The sequence below is a fragment of the Amphiura filiformis genome, chromosome 12, assembly GCF_039555335.1.
Source record: "Amphiura filiformis chromosome 12, Afil_fr2py, whole genome shotgun sequence".
Taxonomy (NCBI): Eukaryota; Metazoa; Echinodermata; class Ophiuroidea; order Amphilepidida; family Amphiuridae; genus Amphiura; species Amphiura filiformis.
Window position 1 is genome coordinate 4989557 of NC_092639.1, and position 13205 is coordinate 5002761.

The window sequence follows — 13205 nt, forward strand, 5'->3', positions numbered from 1 at the left end:
TTTTTACAAATTTTACTGGCCACTGGCGTGTCCAGGATCTTTTCCTGCAGGGGGCTAACCCCCTCCCCCGCACTTAATGGCTATGTCGCCAAAAACCGGCTTTTTAATAAAGTGCGGGGGCTTCAGCACCCAAAGCCCCCGGACACGCCACTGCTGGCAGTGTATTATTCTGAATATCAGGGCAGAGCCTCGGCCCATGGACACTAAACATCTCCTTTATCAGCCCTTATTACATTTTCACATTTGCTTGGGCCCCTGAACCCCCAAGGGCCCATGGATTTGCTATGGATTGTATTGCTACGCCCCTGCTGAATATGTGGGTTTTTTGTCTTTCAAATTACAAGAATTATAATAAAGCAGCCAGCTAAAGCAGGAAATGGCAACATTCAAAGAATTGCACATGTGGCATCATTTTTGAGGGGTCCAATGGCAAATTACAGCAGTGTGTGCGTTCATGTGCCATTTTAGTAATTTTCTATAATAAACTTCCATTTTTTTTGTTTAAATCTCTTACTAACATTTCTATAAACAAATTAAAATACTAGTACCTGAAATTTGGTTCATGACCTTGCAATATTATGAATTTTGCACAAAAATGAGTAAAAAATCATCATTTTCAGTAGCGCTTTTTAAGACATATAAAATATGCGTTTATAAATGCTCATTCCTCCAACATTTTCATTATGTACTTGTTTTTTGCCTCAATTTTCATGTGTACTAAAGATAGATCTTCCATAATAAACTTACTTCTTACATTCAAATTGTATGTTCCCTTCATACTGACTTCATCAAAAATAGGTTTCACCTGTCAACTTTGGTGTCCCCCATTTTCATTTACCATGTGAAATTTCAATTGAATAATTATATGTTCTATAAAATTGGTTGTTTTATTGTTATTTGTTTGTTAAATGTTTGGGCTTTGCATGATTTGAAGGGAAATAAAATTGATTACAAAAATGTGAAGAATTAAAAAATGCATTGGTTTGAAAATTGTTGAAGTGCTTTGGTGTCCCCAAAAATATTTACATTGTGAAAATATTTAAAATATTTAACAAATGCATATATTTCCAAATTAAAGCTCACTGTATTGCTGGAGCAGGGTTTGTAACAGTTACCGTACTTTATAAAATTTGGTCAAGTTCTTTCAGAATTTGAGAAAATGCACAAAATGAGCTTGGTGTCCCCTTTACGTTGTTCACACAGTAAATATAACTTTCTTAGAATAAAATTCAGTTGAAACAACTGATTCATGATTTATTTGGGTATCTAGATGAGAAAGTGGCCTGGTCACCTGAAATAATAAAATTGACTTAAAACTGCTTTTTAAATTAAATATAGCAATATTCACAATATTTTGCATATGTGTGTAGTTATTTTTTGTGTTAAAAGTTTCAAAATGTAAAGAGTTTGAAAATAAGCATCTAAAATCAATATAGTTTAAACAGTAAAGACAATTTATGAAATCAGGCCCAAAAAGACCCACAAAAATGCATGTCCCAAATTATTGGACCACTCACAAATGGAATATGCCAAGTACATTTCACATTCTTAAATTCAGCAAAGGTAGACAAACCTATTACTAGCCAATTTAGGAAATATAAATTCTAAACAAAATTTATTATTTTTCTTGACTAATATTTGACAGGGTCAGTAAGAAAAATATGGACTTTCCACTGATGCTACTGATAAATAAATCTCCATTTTGATGGAGAAAAGTGGAGATGATGCTGTTGATCATACCATCCTCCTTTAATTTCAAGGACTAAAGGAACAAATGAAGATTTAAAAAATTAAACCATATTAATTTTTGACCACTATACAAAGGTGAAAAGCATTGGTACTAGTTTAAAACCTATTTCTTAAAAAGTGTGTTCTTAATTTCCAATTACTATAAATTTTGATTTCATTTTCACAATCTACAATTCTGAGCACATTTTCATTAAATTGCCCAATACCGTGCTGATTTACCATTAACAGTGTCCAGTGTACACCAGTGGCGTAGATTTCTTTTTGACATTGGGGGGATGGGGTTTGAAAACATTTCTTGAAGTATAGTGAATCCAGCACTTTTAGCAACAGAATAAGTGTATGTTACAAATGTGTATGAAAAAATTTGCCATTTTGAAGCTAAACTGTTGAAATATGGTGCAAAAGTGGAATAAATTGGCGCAAAGCGCCCAATATTTGCACTTCGGGCCTAAAATGGCCATAAATGAGGTTAATTTGGTCAGAAACCCACATACACCAGCCGTAAACATTGGGGGGGGGGATGATTGTATGGACCATCCCCACTGGCAAATACCCCCATCCCCCGGGATCTACGCCTATGGTGTACACTCTTCATAATAGGCACATCATACCTGACCAACAACACTTACATCTCTGCTAGAGCTATAATAGAGGGTATAATTAGAGTTTGTAATAGGTACATACATACATGTATATAGTTAATAAGGGTAAGGGTGTGGCACAGGTGTGGAGTATTACTTTATTTTGTGGTAATATCTGTGGGAGGGGGTTCTTCCTGATTGAAGGTATACATGGATGTACCACGGTAGTAGTTTTTAATGGAGACAAATTTGCACAATTGGGCATTTAGGCTAAAATGTCTTAAAAACACATAATTTGGGCAAATTTGGGTGCTTTTTGTGACAAATTAGGTTGCTAAAAAAAGTAGACTATAGAGAAAGTCAGCATCCAAGTCTGTGGCACTGGCAGTGGCACATCCCTGTACAAAATGTTTGAAGAATCCCAGCCGGGATAAAAGATCAAATTCTGCAGGTGATGTCTACTAGTGTTCCAAACCTAATTGATAGGTATAAGGTAGGCCCACATGTAGGCCCTACTTGCCATGTTGTTGACAAGTTGCCTTTTTCTATCAATTGCTTTTCCCCTCAAATTCAAACTTGATTTACACATTGTCATCACTATCATCATCTCGATCTTTATCTTGCTTTTAGCTTGTTGCTGCAGGTGGTTCCTTCCAGTTCCAGTACAAGTTCAAATTTCATCTGTAAAATAAACCAAAATATATATATATCAATTAAAAATATTTAAATGTAATACATTTTTCTTACCAAGATTAAATTGAACAACCTACAGAGCCCACAAAGTGGCATGGAAAGAAAGAAATATCTTGGGCCCGATTTAGTAGCTTGGGTCCTGACTTAGTAGTTTGGGCCCGACTTAGTAACTCGGGCCCGAGATAGTAACGTGGGCCCCAATTTAGTAGAGTAGTACAGGCCCCTGACTTGATAGAGTAGCACGGGCCCCCAACAAAGTAATTAGGTTGGGACCTGTGTTACTAAGTTTGGGCCTTGAGTTACTAAGTCGGTGCCCCAAATTACTAAGCCAGGGCCCGTGTAACTAAGTCAGGGCCCTATGTTACTAAATCGAGGCCTTAAGTTATTACCGTGCATGTACATGTAAGTCAAGGCCCCTGAGTCTCCTGGGATTATTGTTTTCTTTCCATGTCACTTCTGGGGCTCTGTAAGAACCTGTGGTAAAAAAGAATGATGAAATTTGAATGCTTTTATGATCCAAAATTTATCATCCAGTAAAGTTGAAATTACATTTTGATTTATGCATAGGACTATGTTGAAATGTACACATTTGATTTATGAATTTTAGACCTAAGTACAATCCAGTGCAAGTAGGTAGCTGTATGTAAGTGCAACTTCTGAAAATGAAATTGTTGAGGGGTGGGTGAAAAAATTGAAATGTTCAAAATTGCCCATATTTTCAACCCCTGGAAAAAAAAGCAGCAAATTTAAATCGAAATTGCAGTTACTCCACAGCGTACTGTGCATTCAATGTGATTACATATATAGCCTATATGCTGATGTGTGAATTTTGACTGCCACGGTCCTGCAGCCAGTGGGCTATTCAGTTAAAATCCATACACCCCTTGATGGAGGTCTGACCTCAATCTCGCACACAGGGGTGTAGATATATCAAATGGAGTCACCCATTCAGGTAACTCCATTTGAAATTCACATTCCCTGTGTGGAAGATTAAGGTCATGTCTTCCATATATGGGGTGTATGGATTTCCCAATGGTTCCTCTCTTGCCAATAATTGATCAGTATCAAATACAAAATGTCTATAAGGAAATTTGGCTATTTACACTAGCTTCCAGAGAAGTACGGCACTCCCTGGGGGGGGGGGGGGTTCTTTGAATAATTTTCTACAGGGATTTGCCACACAGACTACATGTATACCGATTTTCCATAAAAAAACACCCACAATGCACTCAAATTTTAAATGGGTCCTTTCAGGTGCCCTTTTGACAAAAATTGGTCTCCACTGAAAACCCAACCACCGATACTGAAATTTGCTGAAAAGATACCCCAAAACCGTGGCACATTCCTGTAGGCCTATACCTTCAACCAGGAAGAACCCCCTTGGCACTCCCTTGCTCTGATTGGCGCACGCACCCTGTAAATCGCCAGGCTTAATACTGAGCCCCGCTCTGCATCGATTGCTTCTTTGACGCCGTGTCGGCCAATCAGCTAACTGGTCTGTTTTATATCAGATGATTGAACATCAATCACAACCCCACTTCTGTGATTACGCTGTTTGTAAAAATGTAAACAAGTGCCGTTCCTCTCTGCCAGAAAGTGTATTTTACAAGCAAAATTAAGGTGCACAAAATAATACTGAGTGAACATTCCTGCTCACACTCTGCCACACTGTAACACATGACTTTTGGCAAGTGGAGCGCATTAGGGACCGTTCACAAACACTTGTTAGAGGGCAGGGGCCTAAGGCCCTTCGCACTTGATTATTAGTTTCCTGTTTAAGATTTTGAAAAGGGGACGAGGTGACTTTTAATTATTAATTATTAATTATCTTTTATTTTCTTTATTTGGTTTGAACGAGTCCAAGCAACTAGCGTCTCGTTTTGACTAGGGCGGGCATTTAATTATTTCACAACAATATTTGATTTTATAAATAAGGGAAGGTGGAGTTGTACTCTTTGTTCATTCATCATTATTGTTGATATTAGTCAGAAAATGGCAAGTAGAAGTAGTTGAAAGTTATTTTAAAGGAGAAAATTGGAAATAAAAAATAAAATAATTAATTATTTTGAGATTTTCAATTTTGGACGCAGCGGTAAACAGGAAACTAATAATCAAGTGCGAAGGGCCTAATGCAAAAAAAATTTTCAGACCTCAAAAATTTCAGGGCCCCCCTTTTTGACATGAAAATTATGGGTCAACCCCATAGAAAAGTATAAACTCAATTTTCCCAGGAAAATTTGTGGTCATTATTTTCAGGCCCCCCTTATTGATATCAGTACGACTTCAGTTGAGTGCAGCGTGTTGTGCATATTATATAATATTAATAAAGTCCATTTGATTTCCTCAAGACAGTAGCGTCAAAGGTGCGCATCTGTAGCATGCGCTTCACGAAGTGAACGTGCCGTAGAAATACATCGCCTTTGATGGTGCGTGTACTGTGTACACATGTAGACACTGCTGCCTCCAGCCTGCCAAATGGACTATACCCGGGTGGGGGGGGCACATTAAAAAATTTGGTGGGTATGTTCCCCGAATTTTGAGGTGGTGGTGGGTATTTGGGAGCTGACGGCGTACTGGTAAAGGGGTCTTTTGGAGCTGCGAACATCGCATCGGGCATTTGCTGGTCAAGCGGTGTGGAAGCGCATGGCCGAGTTCTTTTTACGCGATAATCAGACAGAGCAGATGAACACCGCTGAAGTAATTTGCTGATTTTTGCTGAATGGTGTAGTATAGCCTAAGGTCTATACTACGGTATAGCCTGGCCCTGGGAATTCGTTCTATTCACACTGTAATGTATGTTGAACTTGAGCGTACGTACATGCAAAGTCGGAGAACACTGACTTAGAGCCTGCATTTTATCTTAAAATAAAATATCATTTCAATATAATAGAAGGCCATGTACGGTACATGTGTAATGCGACGTAAATATCAACAACTTACCATGGTGGCATATTGATTTAATCATCATGGACATGATCATGGCGTCTGACCTGTCGAATTCTCAGTGCATACACTCTGACACTGTATGATACGTCCGTACCAAGGCACTTCTTCTTCTTACAAGTAGACCTACTTATGTCTCGCTGTTTTACACACTGCATACATTCAACTTATCATTTGCTATCAATATTTCTTCTGATTGCAGTTTTCATTCAAGCAGTTTGAAAAAAGTAGCATATTTTGAATATTAAATTGTGCAATTTCATAAAACCGTAGCCTGTATGCAGAGCTCGTCGTACTGAATACATCTGAAACTTATACTTATCTACGCTGAGCAAAAGCGATTTGTTTTTAGCATGTTACCAATGGGATAGAGCGCCTTTTGATGCGTTGGGAAAAACGCGCCACCTCATTGGCCATACCAATCGCTCGCGATGTAGTATACAAGGTGACAAGTCGAAATTATCATGACATTTATCATGACAACATGACATTATGTCGTCAATTATATCGTCATATATCGTGACAACTCGACAACTCGAAATTATCATGACATTTATCATGACAACATGACATTATGTCGTCAATTATATCGTCAAGTATCGTGACAACTCGACAACTCGAAATTATCATGTCAATTATCGTGACAACACGAAATTATCATGACTTTATGTCGTCAATTATCATGACAACTCGTCATACAACTCGCAATTATATCGTCAAGTATCGTGACAACTCGACAACTCGAAATTATCATGTCAATTATCGTGACAACACGAAATTATCATGACTTTATGTCGTCAATTATCATGACAACTCGTCATACAACTCGCAATTATATCGTCAAGTATCGTGACAACTCGACAACTCGAAATTATCATGTCAACTAGCGTACCAACACGAAATTATCATGACTTTATGTCGTCAATTATCATGACAACTCGTCATACAACTCGCAATTATATCGTCAAGTATCGTGACAACTCGACAACTCGAAATTATCATGTCAATTATCGTGACATCTCGCAATTATGTCGTCAATTATGTCGTCATTTATCATGACAACTCGCAATTATGTCGTCAATTATGTCGTCATTTATCGTGACAACTTGACAACTCGAAATTATCATGTCAATTATCATGACAACTCGCAATTATGTCGTCAATTATGTCGTCATTTATCGTGACAACTTGACAACTCGAAATTATCATGTCAATTATCGTGACAACTCGCAATTATGTCGTCAATTATGTCGTCATTTATCATGACAACTCGCAATTATGTCGTCAATTATGTCGTCATTTATCGTGACAACTTGACAACTCGAAATTATCATGTCAATTATCATGACAACTCGCAATTATGTCGTCAATTATGTCGTCATTTATCGTGACAACTTGACAACTCGAAATTATCATGTCAATTATCATGACAACTCGCAATTATGTCGTCAATTATGTCGTCATTTATCGTGACAACATGACAACTCGAAATTATCATGTCAATTATCGTGACAACTCGCAATTATGTCGTCAATTATGTCATCATTTATCATGACAACTCGCAATTATGTTGTCAATTATGTCGTCATTTATCGTGACAACTTGACAACTCGAAATTATCATGTCAATTATCGTGACAACTCGCAATTATGTCGTCAATTATGTCGTCATTTATCGTGACAACTTGACAACTCGAAATTATCATGTCAATTATCGTGACAACTCGCAATTATGTCGTCAATTATGTCGTCATTTATCATGACAACTCGCAATTATGTCGTCAATTATGTCGTCATTTATCGTGACAACTTGACAACTCGAAATTATCATGTCAATTATCATGACAACTCGCAATTATGTCGTCAATTATGTCGTCATTTATCGTGACAACATGACAACTCGAAATTATCATGTCAATTATCGTGACAACTCGCAATTATGTCGTCAATTATGTCATCATTTATCATGACAACTCGCAATTATGTCGTCAATTATGTCGTCATTTATCGTGACAACTTGACAACTCGAAATTATCATGTCAATTATCGTGACAACTCGCAATTATGTCGTCAATTATGTCGTCATTTATCGTGACAACTTGACAACTCGAAATTATCATGTCAATTATCGTGACAACTCACAATTATGTCGTCAATTATGTCATCATTTATCATGACAACTCGCAATTATGTCGTCAATTATGTCGTCATTTATCGTGACAACTTGACAACTCGAAATTATCATGTCAATTATCGTGACAACTCGCAATTATGTCGTCAATTATGTCGTCATTTATCGTGACAACTTGACAACTCGAAATTATCATGTCAATTATCGTGACAACTCGCAATTATGTTGTCAATTATGTCATCATTTATCATGACAACTCGCAATTATGTCGTCAATTATGTCGTCATTTATCATGACAACTCGACAACTCGAAATTATCATGTCAATTATCGTGACAACTCGCAATTATGTCGTCAATTATGTCATCATATATCGTGACAACTCGCAATTATGTCGTCAATTATGTCGTCATTTATCGTGACAACTTGACAACTCGAAATTATCATGTCAATTATCGTGACAACTCGCAATTATGTCGTCAATTATGTCATCATTTATCATGACAACTCGCAATTATGTCGTCAATTATGTCGTCATTTATCGTGACAACATGACAACTCGAAATTATCATGTCAATTATCGTGACAACTCGCAATTATGTTGTCAATTATGTCATCATTTATCATGACAACTCGCAATTATGTCGTCAATTATGTCGTCATTTATCATGACAACTCGACAATTCGAAATTATCATGTCAATTATCGTGACAACTCGCAATTATGTCGTCAATTATGTCATCATATATCGTGACAACTCGCAATTATGTCGTCAATTATGTCGTCATTTATCGTGACAACTTGACAACTCGAAATTATCATGTCAATTATCGTGACAACTCGCAATTATGTCGTCAATTATGTCATCATTTATCATGACAACTCGCAATTATGTCGTCAATTATGTCGTCATTTATCGTGACAACATGACAACTCGAAATTATCATGTCAATTATCGTGACAACTCGCAATTATGTCGTCAATTATGTCATCATTTATCATGACAACTCGCAATTATGTCGTCAATTATGTCGTCATTTATCGTGACAACTTGACAACTCGAAATTATCATGTCAATTATCGTGACAACTCGCAATTATGTTGTCAATTATGTCATCATTTATCATGACAACTCGCAATTATGTCGTCAATTATGTCGTCATTTATCATGACAACTCGACAACTCGAAATTATCATGTCAATTATCGTGACAACTCGCAATTATGTCGTCAATTATGTCATCATTTATCATGACAACTCGCAATTATGTCGTCAATTATGTCGTCATTTATCATGACAACTCGACAACTCGAAATTATCATGTCAATTATCGTGACAACTCGCAATTATGTCGTCAATTATGTCATCATATATCGTGACAACTCGCAATTATGTCGTCAATTATGTCGTCATTTATCGTGACAACTTGACAACTCGAAATTATCATGTCAATTATCGTGACAACTCGCAATTATGTCGTCAATTATGTCATCATTTATCATGACAACTCGCAATTATGTCGTCAATTATGTCATCATTTATCGTGACAACATGACAACTCGAAATTATCATGTCAATTATCGTGACAACTCGCAATTATGTCGTCAATTATGTCATCATTTATCATGACAACTCGCAATTATGTCGTCAATTATGTCGTCATTTATCGTGACAACTTGACAACTCGAAATTATCATGTCAATTATCGTGACAACTCGCAATTATGTCGTCAATTATGTCGTCATTTATCGTGACAACTTGACAACTCGAAATTATCATGTCAATTATCGTGACAACTCGCAATTATGTCGTCAATTATGTCATCATTTATCGTGACAACTCGCAATTATGTCGTCAATTATGTCGTCATTTATCGTGACAACTTGACATCATGACAACATGACATGTCCCTTCAGTGCTTCCGTAGTTTTCTGCTTAGAAGCTCTTGGGACGAAAATGTGTGCTCAGGTGTATCGAGGTGGAAACTGTGCGCATGATGATGGTTTATAAGAGAATCGTTTTTGAAACCTTTCCATATGTAGCTGGTAATGTTAAAAGCATTTTGTGCCTGCTCCCATTTAGCGTACTAGTATTTTCCACAAATCTTCTGCCCCTAAAGCCACGATCATAATGAAGATACAGCGCTGAGTTCAATCCAAGATAACTGGAAATTATCACTGAGATCATACAGCCAACCTGCAAAGAAGAAACATTGTGAAACACACTTATTATATTCTTTATTTTTTTCTCTTTCATTTGACACCACCCGGGTGGTTATGCTTTCGTGGCATTTGGAGATATATCCATTTAAGGGTAGACGAGGTATTGTTGGTCGAAGCAACCTAAAAATCGATTTTCATTATCTAGATCAATATATTAATGAAAAATAACATCTTGATGTTATGCAAAAGTTCATTCTACAAATCGTATAATTTGCAAACTTGCTTAATTTATTGTTTTTGATGAGTTATGTACGTTTTACAAAAGTGTTGTTATTTCAGCCCTCTTTACAACATAACTCAAGAACCGCAGCACCTATAAAAGTATATCTGTGATATTTTAATTCTTCTACACAATCGCTATGAATTGACCAATGCAGTTTTTGCCAAAGCTCACTACCATTCGTACGATGCTGTGAACTACCAAATCACAACAGTTTAAAATAATTAATAACCTTAAGACCAAAAGTTACTGAGTAAGGAAGGAAGGAAGTGAGAAAGACTAATATAGGCTGGTACTATTTCATGGTCCAGCAAAAACATGGGTTAGGGATAGGGCTCATTAAAGAGATAAAGTTAAAATGGCCCCGCACGTCAACTTGTCCATAAAAATATCTCTTATGTAGCTTCATCTCGTGAAGAGCAAAAGTCATCAGCAACTTCTGGCAGTAAAAGGGACTTTTCAATGCCGATGAAACTATTACTAGTAGGCCTACCTTTATCATTATTATTCATGATTTATTGAATAAATAAATCTGTAAAGTACCCGCAAGCTGAAGCGCACAGTGTCGACACCCTGTATTATTAATATTTTTTCCTGCAACTTAATACTCCGTTAGTGAGCGACGGGCGATTGGTATTTCACCGAACGCAAGAAAAGGAGTCCTATCTGATTGGCTAGTAATCGATCGCTAGATCGCTCAGTGGTGAAGTACAAACTCAAAATGTAGAGATGTATTCATTTCTATTTAAATCAATATTCTATTATTGACGCATATAAAGAAAGTTGCATAGTGTCTCGATATGTGCATTGTATTATAGACTTGTGATTTAATATTCTATACAGCACCTGGATCTGAGCTGAATGGGCTGCACGTGTTCCTTTATATGATTACAATTCTCAAACAGTTGAATATATCACATTTTTAATGTACGATTTCAAAATCGTTATGGATAAAATGCAGTAAAATATATCCACAGCAAACAGCAATCACCGCTGATTAGTGTATAGAGGCCGTCAGCGTGACGTCATATGCCGCCATCTTGTGGGTACACGCTGCGATGGTTGTTCGATCTCCATGCGTGAGCAGCAAAATCACCGCGTCGACGCGTGATGACAGCTGCGTGGCAAGCTGCGCCCTGCGCGTAGTGTCCGATGCATGAACACGCAGATCATTTGTACCCACAAGATGGCGAAAGGCTGACGGCCTCTATTGAATTTCCAGTTAGTGTATTGAAAACAAAACCTGGGTTTTACCTGACAACAAATCGATTTTTTTTGTAATGGCAACATCATATGGGGTACTGAGCATGTGCAAATCGTAAAAACGTGTAGAATAGAACCTCTGTGGTATCCCATATCGTATAAATGGTATGCTTAGCCTGAGTCGCTCGGCCTATCTCGAACAATATCGCCATGCGTAGCTGTTGAAAAACGAGAGGATTCGCCGTACTATCACGGCAATTTTTGACACGAAGATATAGGGATGATGACGCTCAAGCGCGGATAAGGTGTTACCTTTGGAAAAGGGGCCCGCAAGCTGAAAGTGTGGATAAAGTGTTTTGACGTACCTTAAGAAAAGGCCCCGCAAGCTGAAGGGGCGGATAAGGTGTTCTTGACGTACCTTGGGTATAGGCCCGCAAGCTCAAAGTGTGTTTTTGACGTACCTGTGACGTATCCGCTAATAATATAGCCAGCGCCAAGAAACACATGTATCCACGCTACTGCACTAACTGCTTCATCTGTCCGAATAGTAGCATTAGCAGCAACGTACGCCTGTGTCCCAGTAATACCCAGACCAACACCAAGACAGAATGAGGCGAAGGACACTGTAAGAAACGATGTTGCGAAATAAAACCCAACATACGATAGCATCACCAGTACAGATCCAACATAGAGGTATAGTCTTGGGGTTATTTTCCCTGGTAAGGTTGCCATCAGTAGTCTGACGACAAGAGCTCCTAGACCACTTATTATTGCGACAATGGCAGCATCATCTTGCGACAAACCCTTACTTTGAGCAAAAGATATCAAGTAAATTACCCAGCCATTGTAGGCGTAGGCTGTGAGTCCTGTGACGATAAGAACAACGATGAATGCGCCATTTTTAAGCAATGAGACATTAATGATGTCTAAACATGATGTACTGCTGTTATCATCCGTTTCCTGATGCTTGCTCGAGTCTTCAAGACTTTCATAAGTCTTACTATTTATAGAGAAAGCCTGAATTTGTTGTGTAGGTCTGAGTAGTGCAGCAGCAACTACAAAGTGTAGATTTAGTCCGCCAATCAATAGCATTGCACCTTGCCATCCATAGGTATCAATGAACAGTTGCGTCATTGGTGCAAAAGACATAACTCCAAGTGGTAGTCCAGTGGTAATGACGTTGGTTGCAATATGATAATACTTGGTAGTGAAATAAGAAGATATTAAGCCTATTGCAATAGTTTGACCTACGTATGAAAAACCTGTGAGCAAAATAGAATACGATTTTATATCTGATGATGTAATCGCCCTTTTGATTTATCAATTTGCCAAGTATAAATATAACATGTAATACTGTACACTTGGTAAATTTTAGGGCAACATTTTCTTGCAGATAGCAACAATAACAAAACGTGACAGTGTGTGTCCTGACTGAAGACACTTGTTAAATAAGGCAAATCATCAC

At 37.5% G+C, this 13205-nt stretch overlaps 1 protein-coding gene across 1 annotated transcript; it reads right to left on the reverse strand.

The window, feature by feature from the left end:
- Positions 1–10220: 10220 nt before the first annotated feature.
- Positions 10221–12874, reverse strand: LOC140165572 (monocarboxylate transporter 12-like). The gene is made up of 2 exons (XM_072188858.1): positions 12202–12874; positions 10221–10291 (listed from the first exon to the last, which is right to left on the reverse strand). The coding sequence occupies exons 1-2, from the start codon at positions 12872–12874 to the stop codon at positions 10221–10223; spliced, it is 744 nt and encodes a 247-aa protein (XP_072044959.1).
- Between the last annotated feature and the right edge of the window lie 331 nt (positions 12875–13205).

Coding starts and splice junctions, on each gene's coding strand:
- LOC140165572 (XM_072188858.1), bottom strand. CDS start 12,874: ATGACGCAACTGTTCATTGATACCTATGGATGGCAAGGTGCAATGCTA. Junction 10,292..12,201: donor TATTAGCGGATACGTCACAG/GTACGTCAAAAA, acceptor TCTTCTTTGCAG/GTTGGCTGTATGATCTCAGT.